Source organism: Salvia miltiorrhiza, chromosome 7 (assembly GCF_028751815.1).
Source record: "Salvia miltiorrhiza cultivar Shanhuang (shh) chromosome 7, IMPLAD_Smil_shh, whole genome shotgun sequence".
Classification (NCBI taxonomy): domain Eukaryota; kingdom Viridiplantae; phylum Streptophyta; class Magnoliopsida; order Lamiales; family Lamiaceae; genus Salvia; species Salvia miltiorrhiza.
This window is the reverse complement of record NC_080393.1, coordinates 5461985-5480443: the sequence shown is the minus strand read 5'-3', so window position 1 is coordinate 5480443 and position 18459 is coordinate 5461985. Positions and strand designations below refer to the sequence as shown.

Genomic DNA, 18459 nt, shown 5'->3' with positions numbered 1-18459 from the left:
TGTTGAAAATCTTTTGGTGCTCAAGCCACACAAAATGGTGCTATGCATTGGGGATGTTCTAAAGAGTTTGAGCAATGACTCGTACTATATTGTACTAAGGTACTATAATCTTGTACACATTTTTATTTTCTATATCAAATACCAAATTTGGGAGCACAGTGTGGGATTTGTTGGATCGTGAAAACATATTGAGAAGGGACTATAAATTCACAAATCTGGGGCTCTCGAGCATCTGTGGCTTGAATATACATAAATCTCAACTTAGCAAATGCATGTACAGTACTTGGCCTCCACATAAAATGAGCCACTATACCAGCCTACTTTCAAGACCAGGCTGCCTTTATGAAAACTACTCTCTCAGTCATATGTTTAGCTCTTCCTTCCCATATATACGCTGAAGTTCGCGGGTTGCTGCTTGGAATGATTCTATAATAATGAAAACACAAAGCGATAAGCAACGATAAAACTTTCAGTTGGGAGGTAGCACGTGCGAGTTTCAATACCTTTCCAAGTGCGGAAGGCCTTTTGATTTATAGGAGAGCCAGTCACAGTCTGGATTGCATCGAATAGCATACTCTCTGGGGTGCTTCTCAACTCCTGAACTATCTGATAGATGGTCTTGCCATTCTCGAAGTATATGTGGTTGTTTGGGTGCTTCGTCTTGCAACCAGCATGCCGCTCAAACTCATATGCATTAAGTGCCTTATGAAGAAGAAAATATTTAGTTAACATTGTAATGACAAAATATATACGCACGGACACACACACACACACCTTAGAGTAGTTGCAGGACTGACAGCCACAAAGATAGCCAGAACCTTTGATGATTCCACGAAGCTCCTTATTTACAAGAAGAGTACTTTCTGATAAGCCACTAAAAAGAGCCAACGAGGTTAGTGAATTGGGAAGAAAGTACCTCTCTTGAGACGGAAACGTATCTCACTGGCACCCCATCAAGCATGCCAGTTGCTATCAAACTCCTCACATTGGAAGGGAAGCTGTTTGGAGCCTCTTTCCTAGCAGGCTTCGACTCCGACTTACTCTTAGGTGTAGAATCAACTTTGGTTTTAGGGGTTTGAGTGGGTCTAAGATCGACATTGCCATTTAGCACATCCAACTCCTTTTTGCTAGGAGGTTCGGACATTTGAGCTGAAGATTGTTCGTACAATAAGCTATAGCTGCTGAGTGGCCTAGGAGAAGCTTCCATGACAGGTTCATCTTGAAAGCCGCCAAAGGATATACTGTTATTTTCTGCTTTATTGTACGAGTGAGTCATTGAAATGGTACCATCAAGACCTTTCCCGAAAGCAGATTCCATAGATCTATTATTTGCTTCACCGATATCATACGAATGACCCATCAATGTGACGCTTCCACCCTCCTTACCATAAGGTTGTCCCATGGACATGAAGGTGTTTTCATTTCCACTGTGGTATGTCTGCTCCATGGATATCCCTATGCTGTTTTCAATAGATGCATGCAACCCGTTATCAGGGTCTTTAACCTGATTAACTTTGACTTTTCTAAGTCCACCATAACTTACTCCCGTTTCCGGATCCTCCATAGCATAAGAAATCGATAAGCCAACTGATGGATCATCCTCAAACTGTTCACTAGCGATCTTTTTCCTTGCATTTGAGCCATCTATCCCAGAAATGGGCATATTTCTCTCACCAAGATTCACGGGCGTAGTTGTTTCAGATCCAAATAGCCGATCCATAAATTGGCTTGGCACTGACGGCACTGACGGAAATCCAGATGAACTGTCCCATGCAAGAGAGCTGGGAATTGCAGATTCCAACTTGCCACTTGAAGCTTCAACAGCCTGCTTTTTGCTAGGAAATAAATCTGGCTCAGCAAAATCCAAGAACCATTGGCGGGCACGCTTAGACTCCAGTCTGGACGAGTTATCAAAAACTGCATCTCCATCGGTTACATGAGCGCCCCCCTTTGGCATCCAAAATCCTTTGTCCTGGATAGACAACAAACAGAATCAAGTACATCTCAATCATCACATTCACGTCAAACGATTGCACCAAACTAGAACGGCATGAATCAAGGTCAGGGAGGCGTTATCCTCAACATGTAACATACGGCCAAAACAGATGTTGTAAGCATCCAAGTTTCCATTTTAACACCCCAACTTTAAAGCTTACACATTATTACCTTAGAAAATTAGATGATATTAAACCTACTATATTGCATTCATTGCAGGGTCGACATGAAAATAGAAATGTTCACTAACATGATTGAGTATTTCTATATTGCTTCAGATTATCTCTCAATGCACATGATTGAGTATTTCTATCCTCATTATTAGAATTTCTCCAATCCTAAGCAAAATTAGCTCAAATGATGGAATTTATCAAGGGTCTTGCATCTTCCAAAGTTCTAATCCATCTTAGTAATCAATGGATTAGCATAAAATATTATTTTTATCTATCTCGGCTAATCTTCAAAAGTAAACACCCCTAAATGTATTAAAAAATTACAACCTTTTTCACTTACAATGTACTAAAAGCATGCTATGCAACAACCCAACTTCCAACAGCCCCTAAACTCTCAGTACCAAAAATAAATTAATATGAAAAATATGATAGCGCAACCCTTGGTTAGATAAATCAAGAAAATTGAAACAACAGCAGGAACTTCAACAGGAAAAAAAGGAGGAAAAGAAAACCCTTACCATTTAGTCGCTTCAACTTGGCTAAATGTTAAGTCCCTGCAATTGGAAAACTTTAATACAAAATACTAATTTATCAAACATTTACTGAATAAAATCAATAAAAACAAAAACTGGGATTCTGTCATGGATCAGAAATTTTCAGATTCAACTCTATCCCTAGGATCGTCAAATACAAAAATAAAAATTCAACAGGCGATAGAGCACACCTGGGAATACAGTCTCTTTTGAATGCCTCCGATGAACTTTTCCGACGACGATTTTAATTAATTTAAGTAAAAAGAATTTTAGGGTTTTATTTGTTTATTTGTTTGTTTCTGGTGGAAAGTGCGTGATGATATGCTGCCTGAGGCACACTTGATTTTTGCTCTCCCACGGATATATTCAGCTATGACCGGGACTACGGTAAGGTTACGCATCCCACCGTTCGATCAATCTCGTGGTCAACTTCTATATTTGACCGGGTAGATCGAATTGCCCGATTTTTTTTTATTTATTTATTTTAGAATGAATTACCCTATTTTTATTCCCTCTATGTGAGTTTTGAACTTCAACAAAGTCAACAACCTATGACTTACATGTTCTAAAAACGAGATTTTATTCAAATAATATCTTTATTTTATTGTTATTCAATTACATGTTTTCTAATTCAAACGCAAGTGAGATCACTGAGATGAGAGATTAAACCAAACTTGAACTTATTAAGTTGATTTGTATTTGTTTAGATGCCCTACCTAAAAGTTTATCTTTGATATTTCCCTTTTATATGTATTATAACAAAATAGAGGCACAATTTTCTCTTAATAAATAAAACTATATTATTATATTTACCTCCAAATTATTTATAAGTGTATTTTTTGTCACACACACATTATAATTTTTTATTTTTTTTAGATTAAAAATTGTGTACTATTATTAATCGTGAATGTAGAAGATCAATTCATACCCAAAACCTCATAAATGTGCAGCTTAGAGCATGTCATACCCAACAATGTGCAGCTTAGTGCATGTCATACCCAAAAATGTGCAAGCTTAGAGCATTTCATACCCAAAAATGTGCAGCTAAGAGCATACATTATACACAAAGATCAATTCCAAGCATCAGAAAGCAATTCAAAGTCTCAATTCTAACAGCTCAAATCCTCTCTAAATATTGGCCATGAATCCTTTCTTTTCCTATTACTTGTTTATGGTAAAAACCAGCATATATTGATATTAAACAACTGAGATAAACTAACAACATATGTAACTGTAGAAGCCAAAAAGTTTAAACAAATTTTCATTCCACATTGCCATGGAACTTATTCAGAAACACAAGAATGAATTTCTTACTAATTCTTCCCCTTCCCACCCTCCTACTTCTTCTATCTACTCACCTTCAACCTCACCTCTCTATATTCAAGATTTCTATCATCTTCTTCACCAACATTACCTCCCACAGAAATACTTACACAGCTTATCCCTCACAACGGAGCCCGTTTTGTCGACTGCTTCGCAGATTTCCGTCGCGTATCCCGCATCGTGCACGAGATCCGAGGGCAGCTCCATCAAATCCTCATCCTTCTCCATGTCTATGATGATGTTGTGAAGAATGCAGCACACGAGTATCAACCTCGGCAGCCTGTGCTTATCCGGCCTCCACAGATCGCCTTTTATCATCTTCCAAACTTCCTTCAGCCTCGCTAGCGCCTTATGTGCGACAACGTGAGTTGCAAGAAGGCGCTCGTTGAAGTCCAGCTTCGTCTCGTGGAGCCGGCTCCCTTGATATGGAGTGAGGAGCCACGGTAGCAAGGGATAGCCCGTGTCGCCTATTATGTACTCCCTTAACTCCATTTTGTCCGAGACGAGCATCTTGGGCCCGTTGAGCATCTCGCCTCTCTGGCATTGCCTGAAGAGGCTCGAGCTCTGGAGAACCGAGGAGTCGTTCATCTTTCCGGGCCATCCGGCATTGATGTTCAGGAACTTGAGATCAGGGTCGACAACGGCCTGCAGGATCATGCTGTGTTTCCCCCTGCAGTCGAGCCAGCAGTCCGCCTCCGGGTCAGAGGAGGTGAGCAGCATTGTTATGTGAGTTGTGTCGATGGCGCCACAGCAGTTTGGAAGCCCTCTGATTTTCTCAAACTTGCACTTTATCTTGGACAGTTCCTCCTCCGTGGAGGGCCAGCGGAGGTGGTGAATCCCTTTGTCTTCAATGGCCTCCACAAAGCGCCAGGTTGCTTGAGAGACGGTTGAATGATGGGCCCCGAAGGAGTCCCCGATGGAGATGAGAGAATTTCCGGAGCCAAGCCTTGTTAGTGCCAAGGCCACCTGGTCATCCAGTGACATAGGCTTGCCATTTGAGAAGGTGAAATGTGTTTTAGACATCATGTGCTCCTTCACTAATGAGCATATGTAGTTGAATGTTTTTCTCGACATCGCGAAACTCAATTTGAAGGGATCCAATGCCCGCGAAGTCGATGGATTGCCTGTAGACTCACAAATAAGATTCAATGTGAGAAAATCTGCTAAATGAAGCAATATCAAGAAGAAAGTGAAAAATGATTAGGTGCAGAGAAAGGTTAGAACAAGTTTAGCATTTCCATATATAGAAGTATCACCATGAAGTATGAATAGCCCCTCCAAACTAAATAACAAGCATCTTTTTAAAGCACTTCACTCTATTTATTCCAATGAAGCAAAAATTCGGGATACAGATTCAGGAAACGCAAGCGTATATTACTCGCTACAAAAATCTGAACACTTAGGTAATCGCAGGAAGAAGAAAAACATTAATTTAACGGAACTTTATCTCGAGATCTTTAAAAGAACACTATTTTCTCAGTTTTTTTCTAGCAATAAATTGAGAATTACTCATTGCCTTTATTGTTTTAACTTGTCTATAGGTGTAGGATTTGACTCCACTGAAAGAATTACTCTCTTCGATGAGACCTCATTCCGCACGATATTGCACGGTGTAAAAATGAGACCACAATAAGCTATACATTTCTAACAAAGCAGAGGAGACAGATATCCAATATAGCAAGGCTTCAATCTAATCCAAGCTTTTACTCACAAATTCTGTGCCATATGTTATCTCTTGTAGATGCCAACAAAAATATTCAGTCGATGCAAATATTTATAAAACAACTCAGTAATTACTTTGACATAACTCCATTTAAAAATATTGCAAACCTGTTGCAGTCTAGCCTTTGAAATAAAATGGATACAATAGAAAAGAAGGAATGTTGCAAAGAAACGGAACCAACAGACCGCAAAACTAAAAAGATCTATTAAAATTTATGTTTCTATCCATGAAATGACAGTTCATATCAAGGAATGTCTCATTGATAAAATCACAAGTACGTCCAGTTTTTTTCTCCACTATATAATTCTTTCCTCGAACATATGAATATAAATCTCACAAATGTATCCCGTTAATATTTTAGTAGTTTGAGCTGCTCGTTGTTCGAAACATATGCTCACATAGGTTAACCAGGACCAAGCAGCAAGAATCCATCAGACTGCTAGTATCAGTATGTCCAAGTATTATTCAAATTCAAAGGACTGAAAATCTCCCATCAAATGTAAGGCACTAGATCGTCATCTAAGAGGTTTATTCGAAGGTCTTTGTATTGTAGAAGCAACAATATAACTGTTTTATTTACTTCAACTTCTATAACGTGAGTCAAAATAGACTTAGATTATTCAATACATATTTTGAAGGACTTTTGGAAGTGACAAACACTGCAACAACCTTCCTGTGGAGATGTTTGAAAAATAACCTAAAATATCAAACAAGGAACGTCTTTAAGACAAAAACGGCCCAAATATCGTACATGTCAAATAGAATTCACTAGTATCAGCATATCCTAGAAACTTGTAGAGCGAGGAATTGACTCGAATGTTTACTCAGCATTAAAAGATTGGATCATGCACACAGCTTAATTAAACAGATGAAAATGCAGTTTCTCTATCAGAAAAGCTAACATTTTAATCCTACAGGTAAAATGAGAAATGATGATTTTGCATTTCCATCAGAAAACATGAGACACAGAAATCCTCTCAATTCTGTTTCACCGAAAATGGAAATTGAAGAATTCTCTTTTAAAGAGCCACCAGATATTTCCCAAATTTTCTCACCGAATTCGCAAATGCATCAAACAAATAAATAATTTCACATCTCATGAGAATTAAAAGCACGGATATCCCAATGATTATTTTTATTCATCTTCAATCAAAGAACTTGACACACATTCTACCAACAACACAAATTCACTTCTCGTGTGACTGTTGCATTTCAGAGTAGAACAACCTTTCACCATATTTCCTACTATCACTAGGAAAATAAACACAATCTTTTTGGTGTGATCCAAAATTTAGAACCAAAAAAAGAGAGTAAAATTAGGGATCCTACTTGAACATATCAATCTGCAACAGACAAACTGTCAAGAACAACATCAAGAAGCTCAAAACAAGGAATTCAATATATGAAACACTCCCACCAAAACTCAAGGTGATCAATATCATAAAGATTCAAACTTTAAACATCAATAAAAGAAAACACAAAATGAACAACTGAGAAATTAACTAATAAAACAAAAAAGAAACATTACCCGCAATTTTCTTGCACAAAATATCCCACCATTCACCAAAACCCTCTCGAGAAGAAGACCCAGAAGAAGCCAAAGATTTATTATCTTCATCTTGATTCTCAACTCTCCTCTTCTTTCTACCTCTCAAAGGCGCCATCACTCTATATTAGCAAAACCCAATTCAGTCAATACCTAAAATACCCCGCTAATTCGAGAAACAACAGCCAAGAATTCAAGGAAAACTCTGTTAGAATTCAAAAAAAAACCGGCACCCATTTGTGATAAAACCAAGATTGAATGCCACGGACATCAAATGATCATGAACAAGTCATAAAAGCAAAGAACATGCAACTACAAAAGAGCATAAGCATCTCTCTCTCTCTACATATATATATGTATGCAGTTATAGGATATTAGCTGCAGGGTGTTTTTGTAGCATGCAAATTGGAAACAGTGTGATAGAGAAGCAGAGGCGCAGGTGCTTTGCAGGGAAAGCTTTGAGAAAATTGAATAAAGACATGATTTTTGGGGTTAGCGCGGAGTTTTAAGACAATGTGCAAGGACAAAATGACATACATGGACACTGCTTGAGGCTGTAAACGCCTACTTATTTACTTACATGGGTTGTGAGCCGAGAGAGACAGAGAGAGGAGAGAGAGAGGGTAGCTCGCTATGATTGTTAGGAGTATAATATATCGGCCTAACTATATTTCAATTTCATGAACAAATAAAATAAGAGAACTTTTTTCTTTTTCATTTTTTATGTTTTGACTTAACCAAGGGATAAGATGATGATGATGATTGTCACGAAGAAAATTGAAAAATATTAATAAATGGTATTATGTCAAAAAAATAGATTAAAAAATAATCCTATACATATTGAGTTATTACAAATACTATCTACTCGTCTAATAATAAATACGATGAATCATTCACGTCCTAATAAATCAGATATTTCAATAAAATAGAAAGAAAAATCTTACCTTTATTTGGTGTAGAATTCTTGTCTGCATGCGGCGTAGTGATCTCATTTATTTATTTAAATAAATAAAACAGAAAGAAAAAATCACATTTATTCTAATACATCAGTTTATCAAATATTATTTTGTTTTCATTTTTCACATAGTTTATTGATAAAACAACAAGAGTCAAATATTTTACTGATGATAATTAAATTAGCCTCATACGAGTACAGATTTGCTGAATGTTGAGTACTATCACATACCGACTTGATTTGTTTATTATAAAAAATAGAAAAGGTTTAAATTGGTTTTAATTTAAGAAATGGAAGAAGATGAAGTTACTCTAGATTGTATTGATTTGACATAAACCGAATTGACTGAGCTTGAAATCGAAATGGGTGACTGAAATGTTTTCTTAGATAAAGAGAATGACTGAAATGTTTGATTTCGAATTTTCGGTTAGTTTTTGCTCACTCGTACCATTATCACATTTGGTTTTTTGAAATTTTCTTATGGAAAACATATTATATAGTAAATTTAGGTATATAATCAATTATTACAAACTCATCTAATATAATTTTTTTTAAAACAACTCATCTAATATAATTACTATGATTGTAGTGTGGTTAATGGCGTAATCCACGAGGGCAAAATGTTAAATTTGAATTCATCGTGATACAATTTTTAAATTATTTATTAATCAAATCAAAATAATACACTAATTACTATTTTGATTTGATTAATAATTGTATTATTTTGATTTGATTAATAAATAATTTAAAAATTGTATCATGATGAACTATTAATCGTTCACGTCCTAATAGATTAACTATTTCAATGACAAAGAAAAAAAAATCACATAATTACTATTTTGATTTGATTAATAATTGTATTATTTTGATTTGATTGATAAATAATTTAAAAATTGTATCATGATGAACTATTAATCGTTCACGTCCTAATAGATTAACTATTTCAATGACAGAAAAAAAAATCACATTTATTATAATACGTCAATTTACCTATATTATTATATAATTTATTGACGAAACGACAAGAGTTAAATCATTTAAATATTTTATTAGAATCTTCACCTTCATATAATAATAATTACTTTCACAACCTAAGAGCATCTCTAACGGAGGTTGCATTGATGATGCTTCCCTCAAAGTTATTATTGTGGAGTTTTATGTTGAGGATGAAGTTAGTGGACATATGATAGGTGGTACCGTGGTAGCACCACCTCTAAAATCGATAGAGAAAGAGTATGAAATTATATTTTTTATTTTATTTTTGTTTCATTTCAAATGTATCAGTTTTGTAATTAGTATTACCCATTTTTTTTATGCTTTTTTCCTTTCCTTTTCATTACATTTGTTTCACTTTTTATTTTTCTTACATTTTGTTTTCAAATACACAATTACGTTTTTTTTTTTAAATAGAGATGCACCATTGGAGATGGTCTTATTATGGAGACGTTGAATTTGTGCAATCCTCTGAGGCTACTTTATTATCTAAAAGTGGAGATTTTATAAAATATTTGAAAGATTATTTTGACTCCTGTCGTTTCGCCAATAAGTTATATATGTGACAAATAGGAAAACTGGAAATTTACAGTAAATGCAAATTTTTTTTTCTCTTTCATTAAATTTTTGTTGACATCATCGCAAACGCATCATATATTCTCCTTTTCTTACTTTCACCCCCAATAATATCTACTCATACCCAATTCACTCAATATTCATTCACAGTTAATTCAAATTTCACATTTATTCTTTATAACAATAGAAAATAAAAAATATATATATATTTTATAAATATTACTCACATAACAAATTAGTCATAAAAAATTATTTAAAACAAATGTAACAAAAACAAATTATATTTTCCAATATTTTGAATTGCCAAAAGTACACAAATAAAAAGCAGAACATAAAAAAGGAATGAGTAATACTGTAATATTAACACATTTGGATAAAAAAGAAAAAAAAATGAAAAGGAACGGAAATGATATTGGTTGAAAAAACTAAAAATAGGTGAAAAGTAAAAAAAAAAATAGAAAGAAAAATTAAATGAAAAAAGAAGACAAACTAATTAAAAAAGAAGCAGAACAAAAGAAATTATTTAAAATAAAATGTTATTATGTGTTTGAAAACAAAATGTAATAAAACAAAAATTATACAAAACAAAACATAGCAAAATAGAAAACAAAACAAAAGAAGAAGAAGAAGAAGGCAATACTACTAATTTCAAAAAAATAAAATAAAAAATTATAATTTCGGACACTTTCTCTACCAATTTCAAAAGTGGTGCTACCACCTCTTCTCTAACTACATCCTTAATATTCTCTCCCTCCTTATAAATGACACGGGTTTTAATAAGATAGTTGAATGTATTGTAAGTACGGATCCCACTTTATTATGAATGGAAATCTTACCAAAAATAGACTGTATATATTTTATGAGAACAGACGAAAATGACAAATTAGATATGAGGACGGAGGGAGTATATATAAAACTTCACAATGATTTTATTAAAATTAAGAATATTGAAATTTCTATATAACGTAAGATAATAGTTTTATTAAAAAAAGATACTAGTAAAAACAAAAAGTATTCATTAATGTAAAAAATAAAAAAAATAATTACACTTACTATTTTACCATTTATTTTATTTCATTTGATTTTTTTACATCAAAAAATTCAAATAACATTTACTCACTATTTTTACTATCTTTACCCTACAACAATCTCTGCCTATGCGCTGCCTTTTCGTCGCTATCTCCTGTCTCATACTAATTATGAATCACCACTTTTTCATCGTCGTCTCCACCTTTGCGCTGCTCTCTTCTCACCATCTTTGCCCTCTATTCGTATCAGTTGTTAATCGCCATCGTCTCCCATATCGTACAAGCTGTGAATCACCTCCATCTCTTTGCCGCCTTCGCCCTCAGCTCGACTCATACTAGGTGTGGTTTGTTGTTGTCTCATCTCTTTGCCGTCGCTTGCGTCAAATACCACGCATGCAGGTGTAGCCCAGCCCACATGCATGGCTTGATTGTGGATAATAGCATAAAACCAATCATTCCCAAAAACATTGTGGCTTCACTGTGAATAATATAGTCTAAAATTCCCATTCACAATCAAGTCATAATATTGGTTGTAAATGATAAAAGCTATCATTCACAGTCAAGAGTATTTAGAGTTGTGAATGAGTTGCGAAGAATGAGAGGTTTTAGGCTATCATTCACAATTAAGCTGACCCTTATTATTTCATCATTTACAACTAACCTATATTCACAACTAACTTACAGGAAACAACATTGCTAGTAGTTGCCACTGCTAAGAACTAAGATAAAATAGATGTAAGGGCAATTATGTAATCTTATACAAAGATTAGTTATTTTTATGTTTTTTTTTAATCTTTGTGCATGGTTACTTTAAATTTTGTGCACTATATAAGAATGGATAGTGTCATATATTGATTTTTATTAAAATATTTGAAAGGTGACACGAGTTTTAATATTATAGTTAAGTGTATCGTGAGTGAATAAATGAACTCATCTTATGAGTTATTAATAGTTTAACAATTATTAATTGTAAAAAATAGTGGATCATATGTAATAGAATAAGTAAATTAAATAAGTGAATTTATTGAGTGTACTATACTACTATGTGTTGATATATTGTGAGATAATGTCAATAAATAGAATATAACTATTTTATGTGAACGTTTCAAAATCACTACAAGAAAACTGGTCGAACACCGACGGAAATCACCGACGGACTATTTTCCGTCGGTAGATACCGACGGATCCCCGACGGACCGTCATCCGGCAACATCGTCGGAGCCGGCATCTATTTCCGATGAAAATACCGACGGACTACCGACGGAATCACTACCGACGGACAATATCCGTCGGTAAATTCGGTATTTTCGATTTTAATAATTATTTTTATTTTTTACCGACGGAATACCGACGGAATCCCTACCGACGGATTAAACTCCGTCGGAAATTTGGATAATTTCGAATTTATTAATTATTTTTATTTTTACCGACGGATTACCGACGGAATATTCCGTCGGTAATTTCAATAAATATTATTATTTGTATTTTTATTGTTTTTTTTTATTTTTTTATTTATTTTTTTATTTTAAATTATTTTTAAAATTAGTACCGACGGATAAAGTCCGTCGGTAAATTATTTTTTTATTATTTGATTTTTTTTTATTTTTTATTTTTTTATTATTTATTATTTAATTTTTTTAAAAATTATTTTAAATTAATTTTCTATATTATTATTATTTTTAAATTATTGAAAATATTTTAAAATTGATAGTTATTTTTAGCAATAATATTTTCTCTTTTTAATAAACGATAATATTAATTTTTTTTATTATCTTAAATTCGATCATATATTTACCGTCATTTTTTCGCCGGCACCACAAGTCTTAGATATCATCTCGACATATTCTAAGGTTATGAATAAATGATATTGTATATTGAAATAGAGTTTAAATGAATTAATAGGTGTTAGTTATATCAATAATACGCGTATTCTCTACTGGCGACCACTCGAAAGAAACTTCAAGGTTAAGCGTGCTTGACTCAGAGCACTAGTAAGATGGGTGACCCACTGGGAAGTTGGCCAAATCATATGCAATTAAGTTCAAAATACATTAAAAATACGAAATACTTGTAGAATACGAAGATAGGTTGATAAAAAAAAATTAAAATTAAAATTTAAAAATTAAAAATAATTTACCGACGGAATTTACCGTCGGTAATCCGTCGGTAAACGCGCCACCTACCACGGCCAACGCCGGCGCCGGAGACTTACCGACGGCGACGTCCGTCGGTAATCCGTCGGTATCCACCGACGGACAGAAAAAATCCGTCGGTAAATCATTTACCGACGAGCGTTTTCACGACGGGTGAAATCCGTCGGTAATCCGTCGGTATCTCCATTTACCGACGGAATTTTGATTCTTACCGACGGAATATTCCGTCGGTGTTCGGCCAGATTCTGGTTGTGAATAGAAAATTAGAATTACTATTACAGAACGAATGGAGTATAATTTTTTTAGAATAAAGTAGAATCAATAAACTATTATTCAACGAATTACAGTTATTCTTTATCCATTAAATATAAGAGTTACAATGAATCGTTCAAGATTGATCAATTTTCTATAAAATACATAAAAAATGAAATATATCACATTTACTGGAAGACGCCGGTTATCCAATTGTATTTTTTTTTAACAAATTTTACTGTCAAAACGATGACATCTTCACGTTTTTCAAATGTAAACGATCAGGGTTATTTTACCTTCTGAATATTTTAATTTCGTAAAACATACTTTGTTAAAACATTCAGTTCAGTTATATATAATCCACATATGAACATGATTATATATTTGGCGCGTATTATTACATTTTCAACTTGACCCGATATTTTTATATTTCCTTCTCTTATAGTATAAATTAATTTAGTGTTTTTTTTTTTTTTTGAGAATGAAATTAGTTTAGTGTTATTACTCATCTTTTGTATCAGGATTTAATGATCACAAAATATTCGGATTTTATTATATTTTCATTGAACCTACATTTTCAAGAGGCCCGTCATCTAAAAAAAAAGAGGCCTGTAATTGAAGGTGCCATACAAGAGTTATCCAGTTGAAGGCCCATATATTGACCTCATTAGGCCCAATAACTATAGTGTACCACAGTATCAGGCCCACAAAATCAATATTTTTCTTTTTTGTCTTTTTCATTATTTGGATATAACTTTATTTATAAGAACCTAATTTAGTTATACTAGAGCATCTCCAATGCATGGCGCTAAGGGGTAGGGTTAATTGGTGGTCCCCATCTTAGCGTCACTTAGAGCATCTCCAATGCATGGTGTTTTAGGGGGTGTCTTAGATGGTGGTCCCCACCTAAGACACACCCCTCTCCAATACATTGAGTCTTAGAGAGTGTCTTAGATCCTTTTCCACAAAATACATATATCTACACTTCTATTTTTAAATTCTCAATTTCATTAAAATTAAAATTAAACATTACAATAATTGAAATAAAATTAAGACATAATTAAACAATTACATAATTTTAATAATAAAAAAATTTACAATAATTAAAATTAACAATAAATATTACTACTTTAAATACAATACAATGAATTAAATAACAATAATTAAAAATTGGGTTAAAAATTAAAAAGAATTAAAAAAGTAAAATCAATTTTACCCACCCACCCACCGCCCCATTCCACCCCACCCCACTCTTTCTTCTTCTTCTTCTTCCCCCATCTCTCCCCAGACTCTCCTCTGTAAAGTTTTCGTTTTTTTTTTTAATTCTTCTTCCCCCATCTCTCATCTCTTCTTGTAAATTTTTTTTTTCGCGCGTCTCTCACACGCGACCATCCTTTCTCTTCTTCGCCCCGGGTCGCCCACTCGACACGGCCTCGCACCTGGCCGACACTCCAACGCTGCTCGCCTCCCAGCGCCCCGGATCGACACTCCCTTCGACCCCCCGATTGGAGATGCTCTTATCTCCAATGCATTGACGCTATAATCTTTATTTAATCACATTTATATCCTTCTATTTTAAAATTTAATATTTCGTTAAAACTAAAATTTCAATGTTACATTAATTTAAATAAAATAAAATAAAATAATTAAAATAAAATTACAATAAAAAAATCTCCCCACAAGACTGCAATGGCCCAATTTCATAATTTAAAAAAAAATATTATTTTTTATTTTTTTAATTTTCACACATGATTAACACGCGCCCTTCTCATTCCAAATTGGTGCTCGACACTAAGAATCATGCCACGCTCGAGCCACGCCGGCCCTCCAACGCTCCCTACCCCCAAAACGCCAGCTCAAGCTGGCGCTATATGCATAGCGCTGGAGGTGCTCTTACAATCTTGGGAAGGTTACCTTATATGTCATTGGCTTAAACAAGTAAAAAAATTATATTTCATCCGTCCACGAAAATTATGACATTTTTTTTTTGAGTGTCTATCTATACTCTACATTTTTTTTATCATTGCAAATATTGTCTATTTAAAAAAAAAACATCTTTAATTCAATCTCAACCACTCATTTCAAATAAAGCATGATGACCCTTTCTCAACTTTTAGTGAATACGAGTTTTAATAAAATGTGTGATGAACAAAATAAGTACTATATATTATTCATTTATACATTTATCTTCCTAACTTTTATTCTTTTACGATGTGTTTACTTTGGTTGTAAAATTTTCATTGGAAAATGATGGATAAGGTAAGATGAGAAAATATTATATTTTTCTCATTTTTATTATATGTTTACTAAAGATGAGAAAATGCTGGAAAATATTTTCACACGACTACTCAAAAATAATACTTTTTATTCAATATTAAAGAGAAAATGAGTGAAAATAAATTGTCCGAAAAGTGAAAAATGAATACTATTACCATGTCGAAAAATGAAAAATGGATATAACGAAAAGTGAAAACTTAATTATATGATGAATAAAAAGGTCATTGTAAATTTTTTTGCAATCAATCATTATTTTACTGTCACACTTTGCAATTTGAAATGTAGAAAATAGATAACATATAGTATATCTTATAATGATGATGATACTTTTTATTTGGTCTTCTTTTATTCCTTAAAGAAAACTAACCCAACAAAGTTGTAATCTTTATATCCCCTCATGCTTCTTCTCTTTGTCAACAACTTTTTGTTTCAATGTGAAGCCCATACATAGTCAACATCTAAGGTCTCACCACTTCACATTTCATATTATTTTTACTACAACAAAGTTGCGATATTATTTTAGGAAAACCATACGCCGCTTCGAACCCCTCATTAAATTCATGTTACAAAAAGCTTATACAAAGTGACAAATTTTTTTAATCTCCCCACGCATAAAAGTCAAAAAGTGGCATCGAAATTTTGTCCCAAAATCCACCAACTATCAAAACTAAGCACATGGAAATGCAAACTCCAAAATGTGTAAGGGACAAGAATTCATCCACCGCCTTCGATTTCAATTATTTATTGCGAATTTGTATATGCAAATCTTCACTTTTGTTTTCCTTTTCCCCTCTTTCCACTTTTCCGATGTTGTACAATAGACTCGGTAAATGAGAGACTATCCTATGTTCCACCAACTCTAAACGTTAAATATGGTAATTATAGCTAGACTTTCGGGGTTTATTTTTTTTAAATAAAATTAATAATTAAAAAATTAAATTAAAAAAAGTAATAATCATTAACACAATTATGATGTCATTTAAGTTACAAAAAGTACCTTTTTTAAACTGACTTTCAAGTTTATACAAAATAACTTCAAAAACATAAGACGGATAAAAGTTTACAAGGCGAAGTAGGTTTCAATATCAACATGAAAAATAAAACCTTTAGAATCTAAACATGATCATATGCAAAAATTAACTATATTTTTTATTCATAAAAACCGTGATTCAACTCTAAACATGTCAATCACATGTAAAATAATTCAACTTGATAATAAAAAAGTCTCTCATGGCCCAATTATTATTACAGCGTTCTCTACCATAGAATTCGGCCTTCGGGGTCAACCCGGCGGCTTCTATGAGGAAGGCGGCGCAAAGGAGGCTCGAGGGTTTGTTAAGGAAGGCAGCAAGGGGCCGGCGAAGGGGGGAAAACAAAAGGCAAGGGAATGAAAGGCCGCTTTGCGTTGGATGCTCTTTACCCTCCCCACAATGATGGCTCTGTTGTCTTGGGGAGACTTGTGAAAATAAAATCATATTTTTCTATCTTTTAATATTTAATAATATATTTATAAAATTACAAAAATTCCTCTCTCTTTTTTTTTTTTGAAAAATTCCGACCTTCTCCGCCCCTATAAATCATACATTTACAAGTACGACATATGATATATGGTCATTGTAGGTATATATATTAATCACAAGCATTTTTTTTGTAATATATATTTTCTTTAATGTAATTGAAAGCTGTAATCGCTATTTTTGACTAGCACGAGACAATATTCATTCTCTTTTCATGTTTAGTATACAAATTAGACATGAAACGTGAATCTCATTTGAAATGACGAAATCAAGTGTGATGATATCAATCAAACCTATAAAAATGTTGTGGGAATATGTATGTTGTGAAAGGTGGCTTCGAATTTGGCTGCATTGTCGATTCCTCTGGCGGTTGATTCCTCTGGAAGATGATTTCTCTGGCGTCATTCCTCTGGAGTCATTTCTCTGCTCTGGAAACTTTTCCACGCTGGTCAGAGGAATAGCATGAGTTGTGCAGATGAAGTATTATAAGTCGCGTTTCTTATTTACTTCATGTATTACGTTTCTGTTGAAGCGGTGTCGTTTCTAGCTCAATGTTAAGTGAGTTAGTTAGGGTTATAAATTCGATCTTTCATAGTTAGTGATGCACTGTAACAAGAAAGAAAGGAGTGTAGTTGGTGTGAGTGCTGTGTAATCTTCTTGAGTTGCATTTCTCAAGATTTCCGATCACGTTCTGTAATTTCGGCGAGCTCTCAAATCTGTCAATAAAATTTCTCTTCACCCTCCGTGGACGTAGGTCGTTAGTGGCTGAACCACGTAAATCTTCTTTTTCGTCGCATTCTGTTATTCTCTGTTTTGATCTTACAATGTATAATTTTGTTTGTATATAAAATGATTCGTGTACTTGCATAATTAACGAAATGGTAGCGACTAACTGATTACTTAAGTTGAAAATTTAATGAGTTTGTTGGATCAGTAATATATTCAATATTGAGTTCCTAAATTAATGTCAGGTACTATTAGAATTAAATATACTTAAGACCAACATTAATTTGCTTTTCATGTTTTGCAGTCCAACTTTTAGAAATTTCATCGAGCAAAACTAACCAATTACGCGTAAATTAGATAATGAGTTTGTTGGATCCGTAATATATTCAATATTAGATTTATTAATTAATGTAACGTATTACTTATTAGAATTAAATCTAAGTAGGACCAATATCAATTTGCTTTTTCATTTTTCGTGTCCAACTTTTAGAAATTTCGTCGCCATTTAGTCTTCATAAGAAGCCGTATGGGAACAAAACATATTTCAGATCTTTAATAAATATTTAAAGTTTTTCTTCCCTTAAATTATTTTTTGAGATGCTCCCATAATTTCTTTTTAAAGAAGAACAGTCTTGTTAGAGTTAATCGTAAATAAAAATGCCTGAAAATGAAAATTAAACGACTTCAAA

At 33.5% G+C, this 18459-nt stretch overlaps 2 protein-coding genes across 3 annotated transcripts; both read right to left on the bottom strand.

Moving 5' to 3' along the window:
- Positions 1-166: 166 nt before the first annotated feature.
- LOC130991841 (uncharacterized) lies at positions 167-3033 on the bottom strand. 2 transcript variants are annotated; one of them, XM_057916255.1, is made up of 6 exons: positions 2893-3033; positions 2687-2736; positions 917-1972; positions 775-840; positions 504-702; positions 167-426 (listed from the first exon to the last, which is right to left on the bottom strand). In XM_057916255.1, the coding sequence occupies exons 2-6, from the start codon at positions 2687-2689 to the stop codon at positions 362-364; spliced, it is 1389 nt and encodes a 462-aa protein (XP_057772238.1). In that variant the 5' UTR covers positions 2690-2736; positions 2893-3033; the 3' UTR covers positions 167-361. The 2 variants fall into 2 exon arrangements, with proteins under 2 accessions (XP_057772238.1, XP_057772237.1); XM_057916254.1 differs by having other exon boundaries at positions 2687-2722.
- Positions 3034-3841: 808 nt separating this feature from the next.
- Positions 3842-7958, bottom strand: LOC130991859 (protein ALP1-like). Its single transcript, XM_057916275.1, has 3 exons — positions 7874-7958; positions 7276-7415; positions 3842-5148 (listed from the first exon to the last, which is right to left on the bottom strand). The coding sequence occupies exons 2-3, from the start codon at positions 7409-7411 to the stop codon at positions 4112-4114; spliced, it is 1173 nt and encodes a 390-aa protein (XP_057772258.1). The 5' UTR covers positions 7412-7415; positions 7874-7958; the 3' UTR covers positions 3842-4111.
- Between the last annotated feature and the right edge of the window lie 10501 nt (positions 7959-18459).